The sequence below is a fragment of the Dreissena polymorpha genome, chromosome 7, assembly GCF_020536995.1.
Source record: "Dreissena polymorpha isolate Duluth1 chromosome 7, UMN_Dpol_1.0, whole genome shotgun sequence".
Classification (NCBI taxonomy): domain Eukaryota; kingdom Metazoa; phylum Mollusca; class Bivalvia; order Myida; family Dreissenidae; genus Dreissena; species Dreissena polymorpha.
This window is the reverse complement of record NC_068361.1, coordinates 7,358,594-7,386,275: the sequence shown is the minus strand read 5'-3', so window position 1 is coordinate 7,386,275 and position 27,682 is coordinate 7,358,594. Positions and strand designations below refer to the sequence as shown.

Below are 27,682 nucleotides of genomic sequence, written 5' to 3'. Positions count from 1 at the left end.
ACATTCTTTAAATGTTCATCCTCTTTTTTCTTTTTCCTTTTTTCTGTTTGTGTTGTGCTTTTATTCAATTTGTGCTCACGACACTGTTTTAGCTAAGTAAATGATTATAAATATGTGGAAAACTTTGTTCCTATCAAAATTGACATTGTTCAGTATGTGTTGTTGAAGATGTACATTGTACAAGCCAAATAAAATCGCTTTAAACTAGAGTTTAAGGAAAAAATCTTTATTAGACAAAAATATTAAATGATAATTTATGTTGTTTTTTTTGTAAACAATATGAGGAAAGTTAAACTGATCTATTTTGCGACTGTTAACACATCCAGTCTTTAATCAATAATATGCACATGAATTGATTACAAGTTTTACTTAAGTACATTTACTTGTCAATAATTTGTTTTGGAAAAAATGGACCATATTAATATTTTATTTTTGGAAGTGAAGAGATATCTCTTTATTTGTAAAAAATCATGAAATTTCCAGTTTTTTACTGTTTTGTATCACACGTTGTACATAATATTATATTATATTATATAAACAAAAGAGAAAGAAAGAGCATGTGTGTCTGCGCGTTAGTTGTCTGTAATAGTGTTTTTAAACATAAAACTGTGTGTATTGTATATGAATGCATGTTTACACATTTATTTTATTTTTTCATTCAGCTTTAGTTACAACTGTAAAATAATCTTGATATAGCATCCATTTTAATATTCAATGATACAAAATATAAATGTGCACAAATAATGTGTGTGTGTGTGTGTGTGTGTGTAAAACTTCATTTAGATCGAAAATTCGACAAAAAATATAAAAATAAGTTTATGGTCAGCACTATTAAATAAGGATCTGTTAGGTTAGTGAAAACCAACATCTTTGTTTCATGCATTGTTTCAGACATTCACAATATTGCAGTAGCGGCGATTCAAGCAATATGAAAAGTATGGCAGCTGGAATGTATGAAACATATCATTCATAACATGTAATGACGTGTACGTATGCATGTGAATACCGAATATCATATCGAATGTCTGATACATTAATAACATATCTAAATTCCACGTTGTTGTGTGCACAAAATTCACGTCATGATGCTATTTTAATCACGGGACTGCCTTTGAGATACCATGTAAAGAATGTAATCATGCACGTGTAACTTTGCTTCACCATGTAGTTTTTCGTTGTTCAATTCAAGCCAGTCTTTCATTTTGATACGCTGACTCTTCTGCGAACGAAAAACAAATCAAACATGTATTACTAACATAACTTTATGAAATGGAAAACGTAAAACTGCATTTAACTATATTATTACCTAAGCGATTTACATGCCTTGCATTCAACGAAATATATGATCGTAAGTTACGTATGAACTACACTGACAAGTAGAATGAATATGTACTAACCCGCGCATCAGAATATATATTTAACTGTCTTATGCACAACAAGGTATCCAACATTAATTTAAGTAACACGTATACATATATTTAAAAAAACGCGAAACAAGAACTTGGCAATCCTTAAACTGAGCATCTACACGAATTCATCTGCCATACGGACTAGATACACTTTACCTTGCAGCTCAATTGTATTTGTCCCTAATGCCCCACTTTGTGGAAAGTTGTCGTCACGAGGCAGTTGATCTTGAAGTGACGAATATTCACCAGGAGATCTTAAAGATACACACAATGTTTTAAGCATTAAAAGAAACACGCGAGGGATAAGTTAAGATATTTCTCGATGCTTTGTATAGCATTCCTGTAAATCTCGATTGTATCCATAGTATTCACATATTATTTATTCAGTCAATACGATTTCATCAAGAAACCTGCGAAAGACGAAAATTCTTTAAGCGTTGCATATCCGCTCTCAATTAATTAGAAAACTTGTATCTTGACACATCTGGGTAAAAGATATAGAAAACCTATTTGCTGAAGTTAATAAACAAACCGTAACAACACCAAGTCTCATTAACTCATGGCCAAAATATTAAATTAAACTCATCAAAATATCTTCTAGTGTGTGGAGCTTCAACAATTGGCGGCATTACTAGTCAATATTTTTTACAAGACGTGTAGGACCGAATCTAAAGCAGATAGTCAGCCCTTGTAGAACAGTAATCTATTGAAGAGGCATTGAAGATAAACGATGTAAGATTAAAAGAAACGGATTGCAACAGCCTCGAACAGAGAGCATGCGACGTTTGTTTTCATTGAATCACTTGACTTGTAGATATGGAGTTATATAAAATATATGGTATACATGTATATGCATCTACAGCCAACAACAGCAGTAACTTGCAATTTAATTAGACATGAAGACAGTTTGCATGTGCACTACAAACTATTAGTTTTGATGCGGAAAAAAACATCTTGGTATTTTACAGACATGTACACTTTGAAGAGACGAATATTTATCATGTTCAGCGTCATACGATGACTCTGTTCGTCATGTTTATTTGAAAAAGTGATTGATAAGCCTAATATTAATTAGCATCTATTCCGATTAATGATATATAATATGGAAAACATATGTGTATTAAAACGATACAATATGTTGCAAGTATCCTTTCATGCGCAACTCACGACATGGCACTTAATCTACCATGCGATAAGACCACACTTTTTCAGTTGGCAATAATATTTTAGGAAAAATTAACACTTGTGATAAGCGAATGCAATCATCTTTGGCCAGGTGCTTAAAAGATAGAAAACTAGTTTATAATATCGTGTTAACTTATGAAAAAGTTAAAATGAAGATATTATACGATATATTTCATTATAAGATAAAATCCAATTACCATGAAATTTTGTGTTACACTTAGTTGATAGATCACTACATGTATGTATACGCAAAGTCGAATATGTTTGAGGTATTGATATATTTGGCGAGATATTGTTTTGAAAGACAATGTGCTACTTGCTAAGAGCCTCATACTGAGTCCTTGGGGCGTGTCTCGGATGCTCAATAGCTGCTATTACGGTTCTTATTAGGAAACAAAAATAAATATGTTTTGAATATACATAGAGTAAAACGACGTGTACATTTTTCTGATTCTTTAAAATGAGTGTCAGTTTCAAAAGCCTACATTTGCTGACATAAAACCTAATATCATTAGATGTTGTGTCTTTGTTAACCCAAGCACAATTTATATAATTATACATTATCACAATTTTAAAAGCATCGGATTTTAGATATTTTGTGTCGTATAACGATTTCTTTTTTTTTACGTATTTTTTTTAAGCTTTACGTACAGTTTATTAAAATAGATTTCCGAAAAATATTTTTTACGGTTAATACGACAACACGAAAATCAGTATCAAAGCGAACAAATAAAAGTAATACAGACCGAAAAGACATCGTAATTGTTTTTTTAAATCAAAATATATCCGAATCATATCAGTTCACGATAAAATTCAATCTTTATAAAATATCAAGACTTATTTCTTAACAGTTACCAAATGTACTGTTAAGAACGAATATTGTAATTTTAATGGTTATATAAGTAATAAAACATTACGAACAGAGAAGTTGATGAACATCCTTCATAGACTCCTGCAAAAGAGCACTCATTTAATAATTCCACTTGATCAATAGTATGCAATGTATGTTTACGAGAAACAATTTATACTGATATACTGCATTTATTATTTACAGTAATTCAACGAGCAAGAAACAGCATTTATAAGTATAAACTCTGTTTACAGTACAGCGGTACAGGCACGGTTTAAAAACTCCTTTTTAATAAACACCATCAACATAACTGACTAGCGAATTACTCACGGTTTGTTGTTTCGTTTCTCCTGCTCACATCTTCGTAAACTGCTGTATCGCTTTGTTTACCTTTAGTTATAACTATAAATAGTATGTCTGTACAAATACATTGACAATATTTGCAATACAAAATCAGATCCGCAAATCAATCGAACAATTATCTCAGAAGATATATGATAGGAAACACTATAGAAACCTACGCATTTTAAACTAACCTTTCTTTTTGAAGTCAATATGGTAAGTCAGACGTAAGTATATCAGGCCCACCAAGACTATAACAAGAAGTATCCCTGGCACAACGCCACCAACAATTGGTCCAATTTGGGGCATCGACTTTTGAGTGACAGTGGCGATTCGGTCTGGAAAATAGTTAAAACAAAACAATGTCGAGGATGACTTAACCCTCTTGATTGACCACATTCTTTATTTGAAAATGCTGTCATTTATAACATAAAATAAATTGAAAAAAATACTAAATTGCTTTTCAAAACTGCCTAACACGTACCTTCCAATGTGAACGTTATAGTATCGGTAACCTGAGATACTGCGATCGTGTTCTTGGCATACATCCTTGCTTGGTATTCTGTTGTTGGGCTCAGACTGTCTACAGTCACGTTCATCAATACAAACGATGTGGATATTTCTTCGACGACAGAAACATTATTCCAAGTAGTCGAGTCAATTTTCCTATATTCTATGACAAAAGTCTGCGGCAGACCGACGTTATACCCGGTCAGCCAATAACACTCTACTGAGGTTGCCGCTTTGATCGCACAGTGGAAATATTTCGGTGTTTCTGGCTTTGCTGTAAAAAGTTCAAAATGATAACATCAACACACAATGAAGACAAACAATATATTATTCAATTTCAAAGTCAAATATCCAGAGAACACCATACAATTAAAACCGCATTACAAAATATGTCCAAACACAAAACAATTTTCTTTACCCTGGTGAATAAGGTTGTATTTCTCTATCCACGCTGTACCAACGCCGTTACTGACGACAACTCTATAACTTCCAAAATCACAAATATCAACACTATTTATGGTCAAGTTTGTTACAAGAGCATTTGTGTATATATTGTATTTAAAACCAGGATAGACGTCTGTACATGTAATCAAACACTTTTGCCATGTGTATTTTGGCACCGGATAGGCTTCAGCATGGAAAGCCAATGTAACATTGACAAAAACTGGACTGCTAATATTGTTGTAGATTTCTATCGACGCAGACTTCATGGGAGCAACTATTCAAAAGGTAATAATATAAAACATGTAAAACAAACACAATATAACACAAAGATACAAAATCAATCTACCTAACATACCGTTTGGATTTTCTTAGCTTGAAATTAATATATGAACCACATAACTAGACGCGTGTACTATTGTCAAATCTATTAATTTTTTTGTACTATCATCCCATCATCGCTTTAGGATTCCATGGGTCTAACGGTTGATACTGTTTATGCAAAGAGAACTGAAGTTTCGTTGTGATTAAAACAACGAATGTAGTAGTGTGTGATTTTGGTTGAATGGACATTAATTCTTCAACAACAGCCTGGGAGGAGTTTAAATGTCCTGTCTGTCTGTTATATGTCTCCCAGAATATACATGTACAGTACATATTATTTATCCCAAATAAGACACGCAATGATTTTGAAACGTACAACCATGCATGTACTCGATGTATTTATTTTATAATCGATGTGTTCGTAACACGAACTTGCATCCCGTTTAAAGTAAAATAAACTGATAAGAAATTTACAAAACCAGCGATTCCATTTCGAGTGAGAAACCTGATAACTCTTTATGGTATAAACTTTGCCGTGTACATGACGGATTAGAACGGGGATCAACGGATGGAGAATTCTTTTTTTTTTGAAGGGACTAAATGAACGCGAATGAGATGATTTGGATTTGCATCTGGTAGGCATGGATTGAAACGAATCCATTTACTATGTTGAACTTAAAAACAATTCTTAATTTAACAGTTAACCAAGAAATCATATTGCAATGTGCCCTGTTGCATTATGTTGCTGTGTTATATATTAATTATTTGCATATACTCACTTATATATTGAATCGTAATGAGAAGTTACCAATTATAAACGTGTACTGTAATAGAAATACGTACATAATATATTCAGCAGTATTTCTCTCGTTGATGTCTTCACCTGACCCACGACATTACTCGCTCTACAGAAAATTTTACATCCGTGGTCCACTCGCATGGCAGTGTAAGTCAGAGTGCTTGTGACAATTACTGTTGTGTCTGCAGAGGTATTGTGGAATGACATCTCGCCCGTTGTGATCGCTGTTGCAGACGATCCGCTGATCTTGTACCACGTGACATTGGCAGCTGGGATTCCTCCAGACGTGTGACACGTGAATGTGCGGATGCCGTTTTCAACAACATCTACACTGTTTTCTGCTGAAGGATTGCTGAAGGACACGTCCGTTATTGGAACTGAACAAATATTAAACACTACTCAATACAATTTATGCATAATATTGCACACTTATACATAACATGTAACATATTTTGCAAACTTCTTTTCATTTTAGTCAGATTATGTACAGTCATTATGAAGTGGGGACAATCGTTCGCCAATGGCATTGTAAAACTTTATTTCTTTTAGGTAATGCAAACTGACAACATTTTATTGCAAAACAATAATCGCTGTATATCATTATATGGAATATAATTGATCATATAAACAGACGGGTTATAAACTTATCGACATATACTCAAGAATTGAACAGAGTTACAAACCGTTGTACCATCATGATATTGTAATCTGTATTCACACGACTAACTAAAAATTTCTTTTAGCCTGTTTAAGCGATACGCTCTTAACTTGTAAATTATGAAGGGACTTGCTGGCCGACTTTTTTCAAGATTTATCAAATGTATTCGTAAATACCTCAACTACAATGATTAAAAGGAATTAAAGATATAAAGTATTAAAACATGACAATGTTTAAATCTACAAAAACATTTGTAAAATGTTGACCTCAGAAGGATTCGAACCCTGCCGGCCCGATAAAAAAGATGCTGCTAGAAACCTCAAGTCCGGACAGTGTTTTGTTCATTGGTTTGTGCTTAAGCGTATGCATGCAATCCATGTGTTAGTACAAATCGTAAAGAAACTACAGTTACAGTCCAATTTATTCAATCGTTTTGCGTTAGCAATGCTGTGTTCTTTTCGAACGAATCCCCGACCTAGGTTGGTAATGGTATAAATCGTTCACAATTGAATGTTCTTGTCAGAGAGTTTGGTATGCGTAGTCCAGTTCACAAGCAAAGTTATATCTAGTATTATGCCTTCCTGAAAATATGGGTTCACCGAATGAAGTCATCCAACCAAGGGCACTGTCATCCAATCGGGCAGCAGCACAACCAACCATTGACAATTAAAATTGTGATTTGAATGATGTTCTTGAAAAGTATAATCTCAAGTCAAAACCACATCTAATTTACAACCTTAATGAGACAAAAATTCAACCTGTGTATAAGTGCTCGAAAATCATATATAGTGTTTCTGCGAGTAAAACACAAGCAGTCATCTCAACAATTACAGGCACCACTACCATAGCAGCCAGTGCAAATGCAGCAGGTACAGCCCTCCCGCTCTACTATGCATGTCACGGATAACGAACAAATGGCAAGTTCATGAATAATGCAGCATCTGGTGCAGCCGACAAAATGTCAGACTCTTAGTGAGTGAATGGTGAAGTTCTGATGAATACCTCAATGAACATTTCCTGAAATATGTACAAAGAGGATTCTGCGATTACAATGCATAGATCTTGTTAATTCATTATCACTATTCATCACATGTGTCTCTTAACATTGTTAAGTGGTCAAGACCACACCATGTGCTCATTGTGTTTCTCCAACCACACAGTTAATATGCCATATAAGCGCTGGATATATCATTCTTAGGTCTAGAAGCAACATTATATAATGAATGTAGAGGGCAGAATCATTACGAAGTATGAACTCGCAGTGTCAGGAAAAGCAAATATGAAGTTAATTACACCAATTCAGGCTGTATTCAAAAAAGCTGGAATATTACTCTTTGATTTAAGTCCTTTAGAGTTGATTTTGAAATCATTCTCGACGAAGACTTGCAGCACAGAAACATTAAGTACGACAATGAAAGACCGATACGATAATTGAAACCGCGGCCGAACCAAGACAATATAAAACAAAACCTCAGGAATGCAAGAAAAAGAAACTAAGAAGAAGCCAAAATAAATGCGGAACTAATGCAATTATTGATGCCCAAATGGCTTCATCAAGCAAAGTCCACAAAATGAAAATGAATCAAGTTGTTTCACACAGTGGCAACCAAAGTAAAATATAAGATGGTGATCCGGCCAACAACTGTTATGCATCAATTTTTCTCCACTAGGAATGGACGAGTGCGATGAATTAGTGTTTGTGAAGTGGCATAGTGCACAATGTTTTCACAATTGTGTTACCTCAGATTTTGTTAGGAAATTAGAGTGGTACGGAGGCTCTCAGATCAGATTTCTTTTGTATTGATTTTGCTTTGTTTAAGTTAATCGTATCTGTTCCAAAAATACGCTAATTTATAATGAATTTGTTTACATGTTTTACATATTGAATTTAAAAGTATTTAATATTGTTTATAAGTATAAGCATACCTGTAATATTATGACAGTTATGCAGATGATATAATTGTTAAAATATATCATGTTTATTATATTAAACACAACACAGATGTTTACTTTTAAAACCATAGCGTTGATAATCATGTGTTTTAAAACAAAACAAGTATTCACTGCTGTTTCTATGCAGATGGTAATCATCAACGAAAGTTACCTCCTCCGCAATTTCTGTTTCAGCAGTGTCTACAGCATGACAATATTGACATTATATCAGCCAATTAGAATCCACGACTAAAGAAGGACTTTACATTCGAGATGGCGGTTTGACACTATCAACACAATCGATTGTTTTGATGTTAAACGACGATAAACATTGGAAAAAAAAAGTAGGACATCTAAACCTAAGGTCGATATTTTTGTAATGATTTATGGTAATCTATTAATATAATATGGATAATGTTATATCTTAATGAAAATTACCCAAGACTCAAAGGGATATAGCTTAGACGTAAGGGCGAGTGACATCAACGGCACATGCAAAGTTTAGACTCCGCTAACTGGTTGGCTTAATGAGGTGGATTTTATATAAGCGTGTAAAGAAAATTTCGCCATAATCGTGTTTAAATTAACAATAGTAAAAACGAATGTAGTGGTATTTGCAGGGAAGTTCAGTGTGAAGGTGGATGCTTTGTTACAACCCGTTTTGTAATAAAAACCCGAATTGTAATAATTATTACAAAGTGGGTTGCGATGCATTATTACATTTCGGGTCGACAGTAACAACCCGTTTTGTAATAAAAACCCGAAATGTAATAAATTTTATCATGTCCATTAAATCAGAGATACAGATTTTTTTAGAAGTTATTTTCATGTTTAAATTAGTTTTAGAGTAGGTATTGACTGTTCCCCCGACCGTTGTTCTTAAAGTCTCCATCAACAAATCATGAATGTAACAATTTATTACAAAGTGGGTTGCGATGCATTATTACATTTCTGGTCGACAGTAACAACCCGTTTTGTAATAAAAACCCGAAATGTATTAAATTTTATCATGTCCATTAAATCAGAGATACAGACTTTTTTATAAGTTATGTTCATGTTTAAATTAGTTTTAGAGTAAGTATTGACTGTTCCCCCGATCTTTGTTCTTATAGACTCCATCAACAAATCATGAATGTAATAATTTATTACAAAGTGGGTTGCGATGCATTATTACATTTCGGGTCGACAGTAACAACCCGTTTTGTAATAAAAACCCGAAATGTAATAAATGTTATCATGTTCATTAAATCAGAGATACAGACTTTTTTAGAAGTCGTTTTCATGTTAAAATTATTTTTAGAGTAGGTATTGACAATTTCCACGACCTTTGTTCTTATAGACTCCATCAACAAATCATGAATGTAATAATTGATACATATACGATATTTTGCATGGGAAAATTCATTACTATTAGAATTTAAATCACAAAACCACTCATTAAAATAAACGCGATGGTATTAATGCAATGGAACTCACTTTGTAATAATGTGTTACATTCATTACTATTTCATGAAATATGTTGAAATAAATGTCGCGTGAATTGTCAAAAGACTACTCTAAAACTTGTTTAAACTTGAAAATCACTTCGAAAATAACTGTTGTCTCGGACTTCATCGGACATCGAAGACTTAATTACATTTTGGGGTTTTATTCCAATATATTAATAAATATTTTCATATCACTTTTTGGTCTTGTATTTTGTGTTCTGCGCTTTATTGTCATCACCAAATTTTATGTATCGTTTAATTCCACCGCTTAAAACGTTCGAAACTGGTACTTGGCCAGAATTTTTCTTCACAATTTCATTGACACTGTCTGGTACCGACGCTGGCGGAGCCTGTAAATCTTCTAATTGTTTATAAGCAGAGTTTACCCAAAACAATGTTGTTCACGGGAGTTAATACAAAAAAATGTTTGCACCACTCTGCTATTAGAAGTCGGCAACGGTTAATCAAGGACGACTCTTAATGGCTATACTGGATTTTTGCCATGAAGAGACTCTCTTCAATTAAAAATATTCATGCGGAATGTGTCGCCCCTTATTAGCCTGTATGGACTGTACAGGCTAATAATGGACGAAGATTTACACACATGCATTAAATCCCCTTTTCACAGAGCGAGACTTATTTGATTTAATCACTGTTGTAATTGTATGCGTACTCCGTGTTTAATGAAATATAGGTATACTGTAGGCTACTTGTGAACAATTTTACGAACAAGTCGGTCCTTTATATTGCAATTGCCTAACTTACCTCAGGATGATGAAACACATTTACATGCCATAATTGAAAACTATAATTTACGCTCGATATGTACCAAGTAACGCCGTTAATAAAAACATAGCAGTAACCTCTAATACATGTATCTGAAAGTTACAGGCAATTAGTACTTCGGAGAATGGAAGTTTGAAAGATGCCTTCAGTGTGCATTTCATTTTAAATTCACGTCAAGGAAAACGTAACAATGCAAAAATTAAACAATAAATGATCGTATAATCAATTTGTAGCACCGATTAGAATTATTCGCTAGTCAATTCGCGACAACGTCGTCTAATCAATAGCTTTAAATAATATTTTATTAATATCGTTGTATTACAACTTTGATATTTACAACCTTATATGTTTTTTCGTTCAACTTAACCTTAGTAAAAATTAACAACTATGTTTGTTTGATTAAGGCCCTGCTTTTGCTGAATCAAGGATAATAATAATATAACATCCTAACATTTAATCAGTGTTCATAATTATTTTTATAATGCAGAAGCATGTATGATTATACAATTAGAGTAACATGTGAAGTTTACACGAGACCGACTGCATACATAACTGAATGTTCACTGGCCCGACGTAATGTTTCACTAGACCAGAACAGTCAGTCTAGTAGTCATGGCGTCTGTTTCAGTACGATATGTTCTATAAAACATATGAGCCACGCTATGTGAAAAGGGAGTTTAATGCATGTGCGTAAAGTGTCGTCCAAGATTTGCATGTGGAGTCCGCACAGGCTAATCAGGCATGACACTTTCCGCCTAAACTTGATATTTGCTAAGAAGAGACTTTCTTGAAACGAATAATATCATAAAGGCGCAAAGTATCGTCCCTTATTAGCCTGTGTGGACTGCACAGGCTGATCTGGGACGGCACTTTAAGCACATGCATTAAACCCCTTAGTCTTCTACATAAGTCAGTGTCAAATAAACATTATTATATATATTTAACTCAATTTTAAATAAAAACGACATACGAAAAGGCTAGAACTCGAATAACTCGAATTAATATTTCTTTTAAAAGTTAACTAGTCTATAACTAATGCTCTATGGAGAAGTCAATGAGGGGAAGGTATCTGTTTTATTAACGTTATACACAAGAAAAGGCCTCATATTTTCTCAGGCGGGGTAAGATAATACATATTAAATATTATATTCATGATAATAAATTAATTTGATTTTTTTTGTACGAATTAATTTGTTTTCACAGTTATTATCCACAATATGTTTTTAAAATTCGTTGTGTTTCGCTAAGATGATCCAGAGTGGAACACGCATTCTAGAATATTAAAAATAATACTTAATTAATTATACTTAAATATTCACATACTATTTTGTTTCTTATGAAATGGTTTTGGTACCTTTGACGCAGTAGTGGAAACTGTGGGTCTTTTATAATATACCGATAATGACATTTCATATCGGAATGACGCAGTTGTGAGACATGCCGCCAAGAACATTTAGTATTATACAATACACGAAGTGTAAAATATATGCTGTTAACGCCATCATTTTTGTATGTCTATTAAAACAGATACAATAATAAGTGAATCGTATTAACTATGATTATTATTTTCTTTTGCCTACTGTTAAAAATATTAAGGTGATCGAATGACTGTATTGGATAGAGTAAAAGTAATCAACTTGTGCGATTATTTTATATTATGTTGACTATTTGTAATGAAGAAGATCACTTCTTTGTATGATTTTCAAAATTTGAAAATGTAATTGTATTGTTATCATTATCAATTAGAATATTCTAAAGGTAATTGTTTTGTTATCATTATCAATTAGAATATTCAATCTACATAAAAGAGACAGCAAACACATGTTTAATGCTTAATGATTAAATAAATCTACTCATTATTTTTTGTAATTTAATCATAAGCATTACGTAATAATGTTACTTAACTAAGTCTGTGTAATTGAACAATTTTGAAATTTTTAATTGTATCCAGCATTGAAAATATAATCGATCATTTAAACAATGAGAACTTATTTTTTGGAAATGAACTTCACCACCGAAATTATATATTCATTATGTAATTGACTTATTGATTCTATTCTTTGAATGATTTTGACATGTTTTTTTCTATTTTGTTTTACCCACTATTTGTATACATCATTTTGTGTTGTACTTCTCAAATACATGTACCATGTCTTTGCTATCTCAAACACATACTGTGTATAGGCTATACATTTGCAATATGCTATTTAATGCCGAATAAATGGTATGTTATGCTATGTTATGTTATGGCCTTTTAAAAGATGTTGGCATGTTTTGAAGTTTGTCATTAAGTGCTTTATAATGATAAATGCAAACATTGGATCAAAAAAGCTCAAGTAAAAAATCAAGAATAAAATTAAAAAAGGAAAAAAATGTAGCACTCATCAGGGCTCGAACCAGTGACCCCCGAAGTCCTGGAGTAAAAACCAATAAATCAGCTCGGCCATCCTGCCAAGTATGTATGAGCGACGTATTTTATACTTTATATAAGCAATCTTCGTAGTTTCACAAAATAAAACGACAAAAACAGAACTCTCCAAATTATTCAATCGTTTCGCGTTGCAACGCTTTATAATTTTCAGGTTTTTAAATCGTCAAAAGATGCATATAATGGCTATATTAGACCATGGTAAATGTTCAGTATTACTGATTCCTCACAAATATCATAACTTAAACGAAAATGTGCGAATCTAAAACAACTTTTTTCAATTTTGTCAATTTATCAAAACGTGAAAAGATCCCTTTAAGCAACAAAACCACATCAATGGCAAATTTATCTGTCTTCAAATATATAACGAACTTTTCATATACTAGTATGTCCACTTCAATCATTTTGAATGTGAAAAATAGACAAATAAAACGACCTTATTATACCCCCACAAACGAAGTTTAGGGGGGGTATATAGGAGTGAACTTGTCTGTCTGTCTGTTTGTTTGTCTGTCGGTCTGTCCTAAAGCGTTTAAAAGGGCTGTACAACAAAAACTAACATACTTGTTAATAAATTAATTGTATTCACTAAAATATAACTCGAAAAAACACCAGATTCTGCATATATCCTGACACTTATTCCACTGATCGGGTGTGTACGTTGGCCGGGGTGTTGGTGTGTACGTTGGCCGGAGTGTTGGTGTGAACGTTGGCCGGCGTGTTGGTGTGTACGTTGGCCGGCGTGTTGGTGTGTACGTTGGCCGGGGTGTTGGAGTGTACGTTGGCCGGCGTGTTGGTGTGTACGTTGGCCGGGGTGTTGGTGTGTACGTTAGCCGGGGTGCTGGTGTGTACGTTGGCCGGGGTGTTGGTGTGTACGTTGGCCGGGGTATTGGTGTGTACGTTGGCCGGGGTGTTGGTGTGTACGTTGGCCGGGGTGTTGGTGTGTACGTTGGCCGGAGTGTTGGTGTGTACGTTGGCCGGGGTATTGGTGTGTACGTTGGCCGGGGTGTTGGTGTGTACGATGGCCGGGGTGTTGGTGTGTACGTTGGCCGGGGTGTTGGTGTGTACGTTGGCCGGCGTGTTGGTGTGTACGTTGGCCGGAGTGTTGGTGTGTACGTTGGCCGGGGTGTTGGTGTGTACGTTGGCCGGGGTGTTGGTGTGTACGTTGACCGGGGTGTTTGTGTGTACGCTGGCCGGGGTGTTGATGTGTACGTTTACCGGAGTGTTGGTGTACGTTGGCCGGGGTGTTGGTGTGTACGTTGGCCGGAGTGTTGGTGTGTACGTTGGCCGGCGTGTTGGTGTGTACGTTGGCCGGATTGTTGGTGTGTACGTTGGCCGGGGTGTTGATTTGTACGTTGGCCGGGGTGTTGATGTGTACGTTGGCCGGGGTGTTGGTGTGTACGTTGGCCGGGGTGTTGGTGTGTACGTTGATTTAGTATATTGTAACCTAAACACAATGATAACGAGCAGGTGAGTTAGGTATTTTTTCTTGAATGCTCTGAGCTTTAATTAGTACATACGAGCGACGCGGAGAGTCAATAGCTGGGAGTTGTATTATTGCAACTAGTGATTTAGGTACAAAGTCCTCAAATACGTCCCGTTTTATTGAGCAGAACGTATGCAGGCAAGGATTTTTTAAGTTTTAAGTAAATTTACAGGTAAGAACGGGTTAATTATTTTGTTCTACAAGTATCCATAGTGCATTTACGTGTTTACTTATATTTAGGAAATGAGCACTGGCTGATTCCAGACTACAAATTACTTACTTTGATATGAACATTACGTTTACACTTTTAGAAGTTAGTATACACTGTGTATTCGACGTAGAATTATGTCGAAGATTCGTAGGCTATCATAGGAATTATAAGGCTATTTTCGTGTTTATATTATGGTTTATACAGTGCCCCAGGTAATTATTTGGGAAATGAGGTTTTCACCCATTGATTTTGAAAAATAGGGGGATTCCATTCTTGAAAAAGGGTGAAATAAGTTATAAAAGTGCATACCTTAAAGTCATTGCTGATTAACTTCTGTTGAAGCTGCACACTTGTATTGATTCAATAAAACTGTAAACTATCATAATTAACTAAAATAAACTTATGTTTCATAACATCTTTAATCCTTGAAACTGTCCATGATATACACTTTAAATAAAATAAAAAAAACTGATGTTACCTGATATCTTTGTAACTGTCAACTGATATTTTGGCGCAACAATCGCGGACGTCTTTCTACCTTTCTTAGACATTTTTATTTTTTGCATCGTAATAGAAACTTAAAGTACAGACGCTTTACAAATATATGCACAGTGAGCGACGAATTAAGTCAGATTGAAAACGCATGTATGTCGTCGTAAATAATTTGGGTAGTCGCTATATTTAAATATGAAAGTATTTTCGCAGATCGTTTGAATAACTTTTATTGTCATCCGATATGTAATAATGCATCGCAACCCACGAAGTAATACTTTATTACATTTATGTTTGTTTGATGAAATGTATAAGAACGAAGGTCGGGTGAAAAGTCAATTCCTACTCAATTTTTTTTTTAAACATGAAACAATATTCTAACAAATCTATATCTGGGACTTTATCGGACATCGGACAATTTATAACATTTCGGGGTTTTATTACATAACGGGTTGTTACTGTCAACCCGAAATGTATTAAGGCATCGCAACGCACTTTGCAATACATTATTGCATTTATGATTTTGTTATGGAGTCTACAAGAACAAAGGTCGGGTGAATTGTCAATTCCTAATCAAAATTGTATTTAAACTTGAAAATAAATTCAAAACATATCAACATCTCGGACTTTTTACGACATGGGCAAATGTATAACATTTTGGGGTTTTATTGCAAAACCGGTTGTTACTGTCAACCCGAAATCTAATAATGCATCGCAACCCACTTTGTAATAAATTAGTACATTCGTGATATGTTGATGGAGTCTATAAGAACAACGGTCCGGGGAATTGTCAATACCTTCTCTAAAACTTATGTTAATTTGAAAATAACTTCAAAAATGACTGTATCTCGGACTTTGTCTGACTCAGTTACATTTATTACATTTCGGGTTTTTATTACAATTTAAACATGAAAATAACTTCTAAAAAAGACTTTATCTCTGATTTAATGGACATGATAAAATTTATTACATTTCGGGTTTTTATTACAAAACGGGTTGTTACTGTCGACCCGAAATGTAAAAATGCATCGCAACCCACTTTGTAATAAATTATTACATTCATGATTTGTTGATGGAGACTTTAAGAACAAAGGTCGGGGGAACATTCAATACCTACTCTAAAACTAATTTAAACATGAAAACAACTTCTAAAAAAGTCTGTATCTCTGATTTAATGGACATGATAAAATTTATTACATTTTGGGTTATTATTACAAAACGGGTTGTTACTGTCGACCCGAAATGTAATAATGCATCGCAGCCCACTTTGTAATAAATTTTTACATTCGTGATTTTTTGATGAAGTCTATAAGAACAAAGGTCGGGGGAACTGTCAATACATACTCTAAAACTAATTTAAACATGAAAATAACTTCTAAAAAAGTATATATCTCTGATTTATTGGACAAGATAAAATTTATTACAATTCGGGTTTTCATTACAAAACGGGTTGTTACTGTCGACCCGAAATGTAATAATGCATCGCAACCCACTTTGTAATAAATTATTACATTCATGATTTGTTGATGGAGTCTATAAAAACAAAGGTCGGGGAAACATTCAATACCTACTCTAAAACTTATTTAAACATGAAAATAACTTCTAAAATAGTCTGTATCTCTGATTTAATGAACATGATAACATTTATTACATTTCGGGTTTTTATTACAAAACGGGTTGTTACTGTCGACCCGAAATGTAATAATGCATCGCAATCCACTTTGTAATAAATTATTGCATTCATGACTTGTTGATCGAGATTTAAAGAACAAAGGTCGGGGGAACATTCAATACCAATTTAAACATGAAAACAACTTCTAAAAAAGTCTGTATCTCTGATTTAATGGACATGATAAAATTTATTACATTTCGGGTTTTTATTACAAAACGGGTTGTTACTGTCGACCCAAAATGTAATAATGAATCGCAGCCCACTTTGTAATAAATTATTACATATATGATTTTTAATGGAGTCTATAAGAACAAAGGTCGGGGGAACTGTCAATACATACTCTAAAACTAATTTAAACATGAAAATAACTTCTAAAAAAGTATATATCTCTGATTTATTGGACATGATAAAAATTATTACATTTCGGGTTTTTCTTACAAAACGGGTTGTTACTGTCGACCCGAAATGTAATAATGCATCGCAACCCACTTTGTAATAGATTATTACATTCATGATTTGTTGATGGAGTCTATAAGAACAAAGGTCGGGGGAACTGTCAATACATACTCTAAAACTAATTTAAAATGAAAATAACTTCTTAAAAAGTATATATCTCTGATTTATTGGACATGATAAAATTTATTACATTTCGGGTTTTTATTACAAAACGGGTTGTTACTGTCGACCCGAAATGTAATAATGCATCGCAACCCACTTTGTAATAAATTATTACATTCATGATTTGTTGATGGAGTCTATAAGAACAAAGGTCGGGCGAACTGTCAATACATACTCTTAAACTAATTTAAACATGAAAATAACTTCTAAAAAAGTATATATCTCTGATTTAATGGACATGATAAAATTTATTACATTTCGGGTTTTTATTACAAAACGGGTTGTTACTGTCGACCCGAAAAGTAATAATGCATCGCAACCCACTTTGTAATAAATTATTACATTCATGATTTGTTGATGGAGTCTATAAAAACAAATGTCGGGGAAACATTCAATACCTACTCTTAAACTAATTTAAACATGAAAATAACAATTTAAAACATGAAAATAACTTCTAAAAAAGACTTTATCTCTGATTTAATGGACATGATAAAATTTATTACATTTCGGGTTTTTATTACAAAACGGGTTGTTACTGTCGACCCGAAATGTAATAATGCATCGCAACCCACTTTGTAATAAATTATTACATTCATGATTTGTTGATGGAGACTTTAAGAACAAAGTTCGGGGAACAGTTAATACCTACTCTAAAACTAATTTAAACATGAAAACAACTTCTAAAAAAGTATGTATCTCTGATTTAATGGACATGATAAATTTTATTACATTTCGGGTTTTTATTACAAAACGGGTTGTTACTGTCGACCCGAAATGTAATAATGCATCGCAACCCACTTTGTAATAAATTATTACATTCATGATTTGTTGATGGAGACTTTAAGAACAAAGGTCGGGGGAACAGTCAATACCTACTCTAAAACTAATTTAAACATGAAAACAACTTCTAAAAAAGTCTGTATCTCTGATTTAATGGACATGATAAAATTTATTACATTTCGGGTTATTATTACAAAACGGGTTGTTACTGTCGACCCGAAATGTAAAAATGCATCGCAGCCCACTTTGTAATAAATTTTTACATTCATGATTTTTTTATGGAGTCTATAAGAACAAAGGTCGGGGGAACTGTCAATACATACTCTAAAACTAATTTAAACATGAAAATAACTTCTAAATAAGTATATATCTCTGATTTATTGGACATGATAAAATTTATTACATTTCGGGTTTTCATTACAAAACGGGTTGTTACTGTCGACCCGAAATGTAATAATGCATCGCAACCCACTTTGTAATAAATTATTACATTCATGATTTGTTGATGGAGTCTATAAGAACAAAGGTCGAAGGAACTGTCAATACATACTCTTAAACTAATTTAAACATGAAAATAACTTCTAAAAAAGTATATATCTCTGATTTATTGGACATGATAACATTTATTACATTTCGGGTTTTTATTACAAAACGGGTTATTATTGTCGACCCGAAATGTAATAATGCATCGCAACCCACTTTGTAATAAATTATTACATTCATGATTTGTTGATGGAGACTTTAAGAACAAAGTTCGGGGAACAGTCAATACCTACTCTAAAACTAATTTAAACATGAAAACAACTTCTAAAAAAGTCTGTATCTCTGATTAAATGGACATGATAAAATTTATTACATTTCGGGTTTTTATTACAAAACGGGTTGTTACTGTCGACCCGAAATGTAATAATGCATCGCAGCCCACTTTGTAATAAATTATTACATTCATGATTTGTTGATGGAGACTTAAAGAACTAAGGTCGGGGGAACAGTCAATACCTACTCTAAAACTAATTTAAACATGAAAACAACTTCTAAAAAAGTCTGTATCTCTAATTTAATGGACATGATAAAATTTATTGCATTTCGGGTTCTTATTACAAAACGGGTTGTTACTGTCGACCTGAAATGTAATAATGCATCGCAGCCCACTTTGTAATAATTATTACAATTCGGGTTTTTATTACAAAACGTGTTGTAACAATGCTTTTTGCCAACTATTATTATATTACAATCTCAAGTAAATACGCATTTCAGTGTTAAATTTTCCGGGGAATCTTACATGTTTTAATGATATAACGTGCGTTAATATAAATAGAAACATGTTGACGTCTCGAGCGGGCCGTTATTCGTATCTGACAGGCCAATATGATCGATCTGAAAAGAATCGGATCGCGCGGCTTCAACAAAACAAAATGCCGTCCAGACTCATTATTAGCCGAAGGTGATATATGAAATTAAGCCACCAATCAACGAAAGAATTGCAAATAATAATAATTAAACGCAGCACACACTAAGAATATATAAATGTAATTACAATTGAAACTGTGCAGTGGATGAGATTAATGGCACAATTTTAGCTTTTACAGGAGTCATTAAAGAATAAATTTAGAGACAGACACGCTTAATTAAATGACAACTTTAATACAATACTTATAACAATAAACTTACAACAATATGCACTCCAATTTTCCGTTCTGCCATCCATTTATTTTAAACGACTATATATTTTTGAAAAAGCTTGTATCGAATGATAACCATTCTGACAAAGACATTATTTACGAAATCAAATGACTGGTTGGAGAGATTTGTTTTATTCCCATCGAGTTGATCAATAAAGAATGACAAAAACACAATTCAAATAGGCGGACCCGTGTTTTGCTTTTTCAAAAGTATTGTACTGCTAAATAAACCGCTGTGCCAAACATCCAGAGATTTTAGCTTCCATTGGTGTGTTTCTTCTTAGAAATTACGCCACACGAGTTACGTCGTAAATTTCGTAATAAATTGAATTACAATACAAGTATGGACAGCTGGTTTTCGAGTAAATATTAGTAAAGGAACCAAATTGGATATGTAATACAGACGATAGCACACGAAAGAGATAGGCCGGGCGTCTTTAATCGGTCCTAGACGCAAAACGAGCCGATTATATACATCCGATCTAGTTCTGTCGTGTGTTATTGTCTTAAAAAGTATATATTTTATTTTATGCTCATTGTGCCATTCCCGTCGGAATGATTGTAAATGTCGTTACGCTTTATTAAAAAGTTTTTTTTACACATTTTTCTTCTTTTAAGAAAATGGTATTGCATGTTTTTATTTACAAACCTTTATGTTTGTATATAATCTTAAACATGTATAATATAAACTCAAAGAAAACAGGTTCCGATTCTATAAACTTTAGATGATTGTAACTTATGTTGTAAAAAACATTTTTGAATAAATGTGTTTAAACCAAAGAGAACAGGTTAAATAAAAAGCATTTCAGCATGAATATTATCTGGAGACCTCATTTAAAAAAAAAATATTTGGCAATACTGGCAAAAGCCCGCCGCGCAGAGGCGTGCGTTGACCGCTCTTTGTATGAATTGTCTGACAATCATACATACATATAATTCAAATACCTATTGAACTCGAAAAATTTCTGCCCGCGTCATATATTTTGGCGATGCATTTATAGACCACCTGAGACACTTCGACAAATGCTATTTCACACGTATATGCATACCTCGGGACAAAATAAGCTAGGAAAGTCATTAATTTGTATAGCATTCTTCTCTATATTCTTGCATTATAGGTTTTTTCACAGCCAAAATACGCGACTTTTTGCTTTATTTGAATTATTTCCTGTTTTTGTTTCACGGCCTTTAGGCAATAAGACATAGTTCCAGACGGGTTTTCCACAAACCGCGATAATTTTTTCCAAAAACTACTTCGGTAAATGTAACCCGCCTTAAAGGTATACCATGAATGTCAATTAATTTTGAAATTTGCTTCAATATATTCGCGATCTTATTTTTATTATAAACCTCATCAGTTAATGCATGTTAATTATCTGAAAAACATTGAAGACGGCATCTGTAGCCTCGCGGTGTCGCTGCCCGCTATTCCTACGGTTTTGCAATTGCGCCACCCTACTGTTTACATGTAAAATTATGTTACCTATTCTCCAGTTGCTCTAAGAAGCAGTTAACATGTGAGCATGCGCTATATTGAGAAAGTTGTGGTTTAAATCCATCAGAAAAACGTTTAGTTACAAAATTTATCAATATTCCGAATTTACATTTCAGTATTTTAGCTTATTTTCTACTTGTTCACACTTCGTCTGCGCACACTTTGCGGATTTGCTGGTAGATTAGAAATCACTATATAAATTTAATACTGTTGGATGTTCGTACTAAAACCTTCCGGAATGTTTAAAATCAACAAAAACAGGACATTTACAACATTTCTGCAGCATTCATCAACTTTTATGATTTGTGTTTGTTTTCCCTTTTAGAATCTGCTCTGCGTAGTGCTGGGTATCACACAAACCATTCTGAGACTGTTGAGCAAAACCAGCCGATTTGGTTTCAATAAACCAACAAAGGAGGGATTCCTGAACTATCAAAGTTTCCAAGGAATAAAGATGTTTGCCAGGGTGATCTTATTTATTGGTACTGTTTGTTGACTTCGATGGAACATATGTGAACTTGCATATATTTTTAGAGAGTATAAATATGTCGTTCTGTAAACAAAATCAGCTATGGAATACATGTATAAAGATCAGAGGTTCAAATATTATCAACGAGTTGTGTAATTAACGATTTGAGGACCAAAAAACGATTGTTACCATGCAAATGTCTGTATGTCGACCTGCGCCTGCAAATAAATGTTAAACTAATTATACAAACTTGCGACAAGTATGTAAAAGCACTAAGTACCTAGACCACTGTGTTGTTATCATTTTTAGTATGACAGTGTACAGTAGAAACAAGCTTGTTTAGTTTTGTCATTAATATGATTTCTGTTAATTGTAAAATATAGAATTTGGCTGTTACTTGTTATTCCATGATAAATGTATAATACGCTGGTACAAAAGCAGCATTGTGTATTATTCAAAAGGTTATACAATTGTACGATATTGTTTTGAAAAACTGCCTACTTTGCTGTATTATACTTGTTTTACATATATGCACTGACTGGCTTATAATACTTAATTCATTAATTCCACATTTTTTCAAAATACATTATCACTGTGCATTCACATGTACGTAAAAATTCTTTTAAGTTGATGACAGTGATTTAGTATAATGTATTTTGTTACTATTCTTTAACGTTCAAATAAATTATAAGAAGTGTTTTGTAGCGTCATACATTACCATATAAATGTGTATATATCTGCTGAATATATTAGCATTACTTACATGCCTTTTCTAGCGGCTAAGCCTAGAAAGACAAAGACTGACATATAAATAAGCTCATATGATTACTGATACATCTATGTTTGTTCCATGTGTTATTAGAATGTAAAAATTAAAGATATAGATTGTATGACCTTTTTCTGCATTCAAATCTTTAATATAAAGCTACATACTAAGTGTATGCAATTTCAAGTGTGATTTTATGAATTACTTTAAAATTGCTAGTTTTTTGTTGTGACGACAGCATTTATAGTAGGCAACACAAAATGTGAAAGAAAACCCATGTGAGATACCTATATGTATGAAATATTTCAATTAAAAAACAAGTACGATGTCCCTCAGTTCTACATCATCATACATTGATAATGCTGAAAATAAAAAAATTGACACATTACATTATTTTGATAACCAATGTTAAATCAGGTTATGCAAGAATAAACAACTTTGATATAACTGAGACATAACAAGAGATTGCCAAGCAAAATATTGTCCCTACCGGTTAAACTCCACCATTGTCAGTTAATTTATATATATATATAATTGTTGACATAGCAACCGAAATTCTTGGACGTAGGAACACAATGAAATGACGTGCATAATCTCCGTATTGCCATCTATCCAATCAGACATGGCGAAAGACCGTCACAATTTACAGGCCAGACTGGCCTACCAGGAGAAAAAATTCACAGGCCAGTTGAAATTTTTATAGGCCTAAATTTTAGGTGTTAGACCGGGGAGTGCATAGAGCCATTTATCTCGGCATGGCAAAGTAAATTCACAAAAGGGCAAACATACATGTAAGCATGAAAACTTGATTTAATAAAGTTAATTAAGCGTGATAGTTTCAGTTTGTGGATATATTTACGCTTTTAACATATATACTTGAGTGTTGTCGATGTATTTAGCTAAGAGTAATTAATATATTAAATACGTTTACCTTTATATAGCCATTTCACTAACATGCTATTACAATTAACTGTATAGAGTGGCAAACATAATAAAGCATTATATGCACAAGAATCTGATTAAACACGGATCCACTTACATATAAATCGAATCATGTTTGTCTTTTTTTGCATTTTTTGAACGATAATCCTGTAACTGTTGGATGAATTTTACTTCGCGAGTAGACTGCATTCCAATTTTTAAACACTTGTTCTGTGACATTCCGTACATGCATGTCCGAAAAAGTAGTTTTATTTGTATCTAAAACATATGCTCCATCGCAAAATGACACGCGCTTTTCAATAATCCATACTAATTATATGATGTCCGTCATTAATTCGAGTGTTATTTGTTCTTTTCGCTGAGCATCGTTATTACTTATTATTGTCCGTCATATTGGATCACGTTAACAACATGTGTGCAACGAACGTAAACTCGTATATGTCCGATTACTTTCGCGGACCAATAGTTAACAATCGGGACACCTCGGACAATTCCGCCATATCGGCGATCGTCTCTCGGGTGTATTTGGTGGAAGGATATGTCTAACGCCTCTAGGCGGAAGATATTACACCGAAAATATAGTTCGGGTTACACACCATTAAATTTGCACTAAAATTAACTGATAATATAGATATAGAAGGACCAATGTTATTGTTAAACATTAGTTGTCATTACATACACAATATTCAAATGTTAATTAAATGTTTAGAAAGCCAATTAGTTGTTTCTTGAAGTATAAACAATACCATTATTCAAACTTAAAGAACCCGTATTTCTTATTATTGCATGAATTAACGGTACAACATTGCGGATGTTCTGCAGGGCGACAAAGTTTGAGATTTAATCCATATGTTTAGGTTCTATACCATAAACAATCGTACAACACTGTACAGTGGTACAGGGAAAACTCTTCGGTGTAATATAAGACGGTGTGGTGTAGCCCACTGTCCGATGCGTTCAGATTGCAATAGTTAAGTATGATGTCGTTCGGCGAACGACTTTCGGAATGTATCGAAGCAGTTTTATACGAAATTCAACGAATTATGTCCGGATATATCATGAGTCGGTTATCACAAAATAATGTAGTTGTGAAAACTGCAATAGGGTTACACTCTTTTCAAGCAAAAATCGCCGGCCAGTAAGGCCGACAATTTTGCATTTCACCGTCGGGCTTTCGCCATGTCTGATAATATCCATGTTTCAAGTTTCATGGAAAAATATGAAGAACTTTTAAAGTTATCGCAGGATCCAGAAAAGTGTGACGGAGAGACAGACTGACTGACAGACTGACAGACGGAGCGCAAACCATAAGTCCCATCCGGTTTCATCGGTAGGGGAAAATAAAACAATATGTTTCCTTAACTTTCCTGGTTAGGACAAGTGTTTGGTTTCTAAAGGGTGATCTAAAGAACGCTTCCATTAAAAGGATCAATACGTAGACCTTCGAGTCGCTAAGCGGACACCATATCCACTACGCCGTAGCCACCGACCATTCTTTGAATTCTAGTGGTTCAATAAGCACACACTTACAAAATATTAGGTCTCAAAGTTTGGCAGATGTAAAACGCTTCATCCATTAAAAAATGAGATTAAATTGTTTGGATGAAATATTTTGTATTGAAACAATTATAATGTTTTGTACACAATAATGACTAAATTTTTATTACATTACGTGGTAATCAAATAAGCTTTTGCCCGTAAATTAGGTAGCACCTATTATCATATTATTTTCTAGTATATAATTTTGGTTTTCAAAACAGAATATTTACAAAGACGTTTTTATTGAGTGGGCCAATAACTTTAACGTATGCAGGTTGGAAAAATAACGTTTTTATGGGGTGCCCTGAACGCTAATTATAGAATCGATTATAATGCTTCAATAGGCATTATTAAACGTATGTTTCTGTTTTGAAACAATGTCTTGATGTATAATTTTTAATGAATTGATTGGAAATTAAAATGATTTTATACATTAAGGATGAATGGTGTTGTAGCTTGTACAACATTCAAATATTAAATTAAAAAAAAAAAAAGGCAAGCACGTTGTCTGGTTTAATTAAAGGACCATATTTTTATAATAATCAACTGTGTGAATCGCACTTCACTACATAGATCATTTCGCCATGGCAATCACATCGCAACATCCGGTGAGGATACAGCTGGTTTAAACACTGTGTAGATAATACAACACCAAAACAATATACAACACTACACGCAGCCTAATATAATTATTTTCAGTTTTACAGGAACATATGCAGCAAAGTTATGACATTTGTTTGTTTTTTGAAAACACTTTTACTTAATCTTCCTGTAAGTGCGTTATCTGAATATGACTCTGTATGGTGCTACTTTTCTTGTTAATTTTAGACGATAAATTATATAGATTAGACTTGTTTTTGTTTCATGTTGCAGTGCCTCAGAAAGCAACAGTTATGCTGTCTGGTATATATCAGACCTTAAGTGAATAAATTGAAATTAAATTGATACATAGTTTCTTTCATTGCAGTTTGATTTGATTTTGATTGTATCATCTTACGCAGCACAAGCAGCGGCAGCAATAGTAAATTGAGAATTTGTTGTTCAAGAAGTACACAGATAAACAAAGAATAGACATTAAAAACTTAAAATCAACACATAGCATTATTGCATTATATATCACTTAAATACAGTATTGAACACACTTGTATATGATTTACCTTTCACTGTTAGGGTAACTGTCTCGCTATATATAGGTAAACCAACGTTGTTAATGCTGCACTGCCAGTTGTCCCCATTCAGTGTTCGGTTCATCTGCAGGATGGTCAGAGTGTAGACAGTTGCATTGACGCACGTGAAGCTGAATCTCTGCGGTAGTGGCGATGGATCTGATACGCATCTTCCTGATAATAACCCAATTCTCATGCCTGTAGAAACACCATTCTTGATCCATGCCACAGGTATCACAGCGCTAGGAAGGACACAGGTCAATGTCAGTGAATAGTTCTCTGCTACCCAAGACACATCAGATATCAGATGTGGGTTTTGACACAAGACTAAAAATGATAATAATAATAATAAACATAATAATAAACATAATAATAATAACACTAATAATAATAATAATAATAATAATAATAATAATAATAATAATAATAATAAGTATAAAATAATACAAATAATAATAAAAATAATTTCTAACTTAATATTCAAGACATAATTCCATCTTATAGGTGACAACCGACACGATCAGAAGAGTTATACGAATGTAAAGGAAAGCATATACCTGTCGAATAAATACTTATACATAAAAAGAGTAAAAGTATTTTGAAACATTTATCCATTTTGAATTTTTTAATTTAACACAATGACTTCGTATGCTTAACCATATAAACACGTAATTTGATTGTCTTAAAACAGGAAGTTCAAATACACTGTAAATATTCAAACTGTAATCAGTGAGTGTTAACTTTATCGCGTTATAATCAATACATTAAATTACACTCTTTCGCGCTGCACATAATATACTTGTCAGCCGGCTTTCAACTTCTTCCTTTTCGTTTTAAAAGCAACGTTGTTTTAGCAATTAATAATATTTAAAACTTATACAAAAGCTTTTTTTATAATAAATTTTAATACACGATTTAATATAAACTATGATGTTCTTGGAGAAAATTGTTACGCTATACGTAATAAAAGATTATTATGATACAAATATGCAGCTTAAAGGCATGTTCATACATTCATCATTTTATTATGCACACTTAGATATTAATGAAACAGATTTGAAATAAGTCAGTTGAACAAAATCCAAATCAAATAAATAACCAATGAATCGTACAAAGACATGTTAGTCATTAATTTAATGTCTATGTCAATATTATCTTATGAATATCAGCATTGTTAACCGCTCTGTATGATCGCCACAATTTCAAAAAAAAA

General features: G+C 33.2%; 2 protein-coding genes across 2 annotated transcripts in view; one reads left to right on the top strand and one right to left on the bottom strand.

Moving 5' to 3' along the window:
- Positions 1–27,682, top strand: part of LOC127838358 (uncharacterized) — a 372,916-nt gene that overhangs the window by 239,180 nt on the left and 106,054 nt on the right. The gene's annotated exons all lie outside the window — the stretch shown is intronic.
- On the bottom strand, positions 417–27,160 carry LOC127838356 (uncharacterized). The gene is made up of 10 exons (XM_052366059.1): positions 27,027–27,160; positions 26,461–26,796; positions 5,905–6,237; positions 4,715–5,014; positions 4,271–4,570; positions 3,981–4,124; positions 3,775–3,834; positions 3,516–3,546; positions 1,566–1,663; positions 417–1,219 (listed from the first exon to the last, which is right to left on the bottom strand). The coding sequence occupies exons 1-10, from the start codon at positions 27,082–27,084 to the stop codon at positions 1,185–1,187; spliced, it is 1,695 nt and encodes a 564-aa protein (XP_052222019.1). The 5' UTR covers positions 27,085–27,160; the 3' UTR covers positions 417–1,184.

Excerpts from the sequence above, each read along its gene's own strand:
- LOC127838356 (XM_052366059.1), bottom strand. The coding sequence starts at position 27,084 with ATGGATAAATGTTTCAAAATACTTTTACTCTTTTTATGTATAAGTATT. Across the intron at positions 5,015-5,904 it reads AATACTGCTGAATATATTAT|TTGCTCCCATGAAGTCTGCG; the intron begins GTACGTATTTCT and ends CCTTTTGAATAG. Across the intron at positions 4,125-4,270 it reads TATAACGTTCACATTGGAAG|ACCGAATCGCCACTGTCACT; the intron begins GTACGTGTTAGG and ends ACTATTTTCCAG.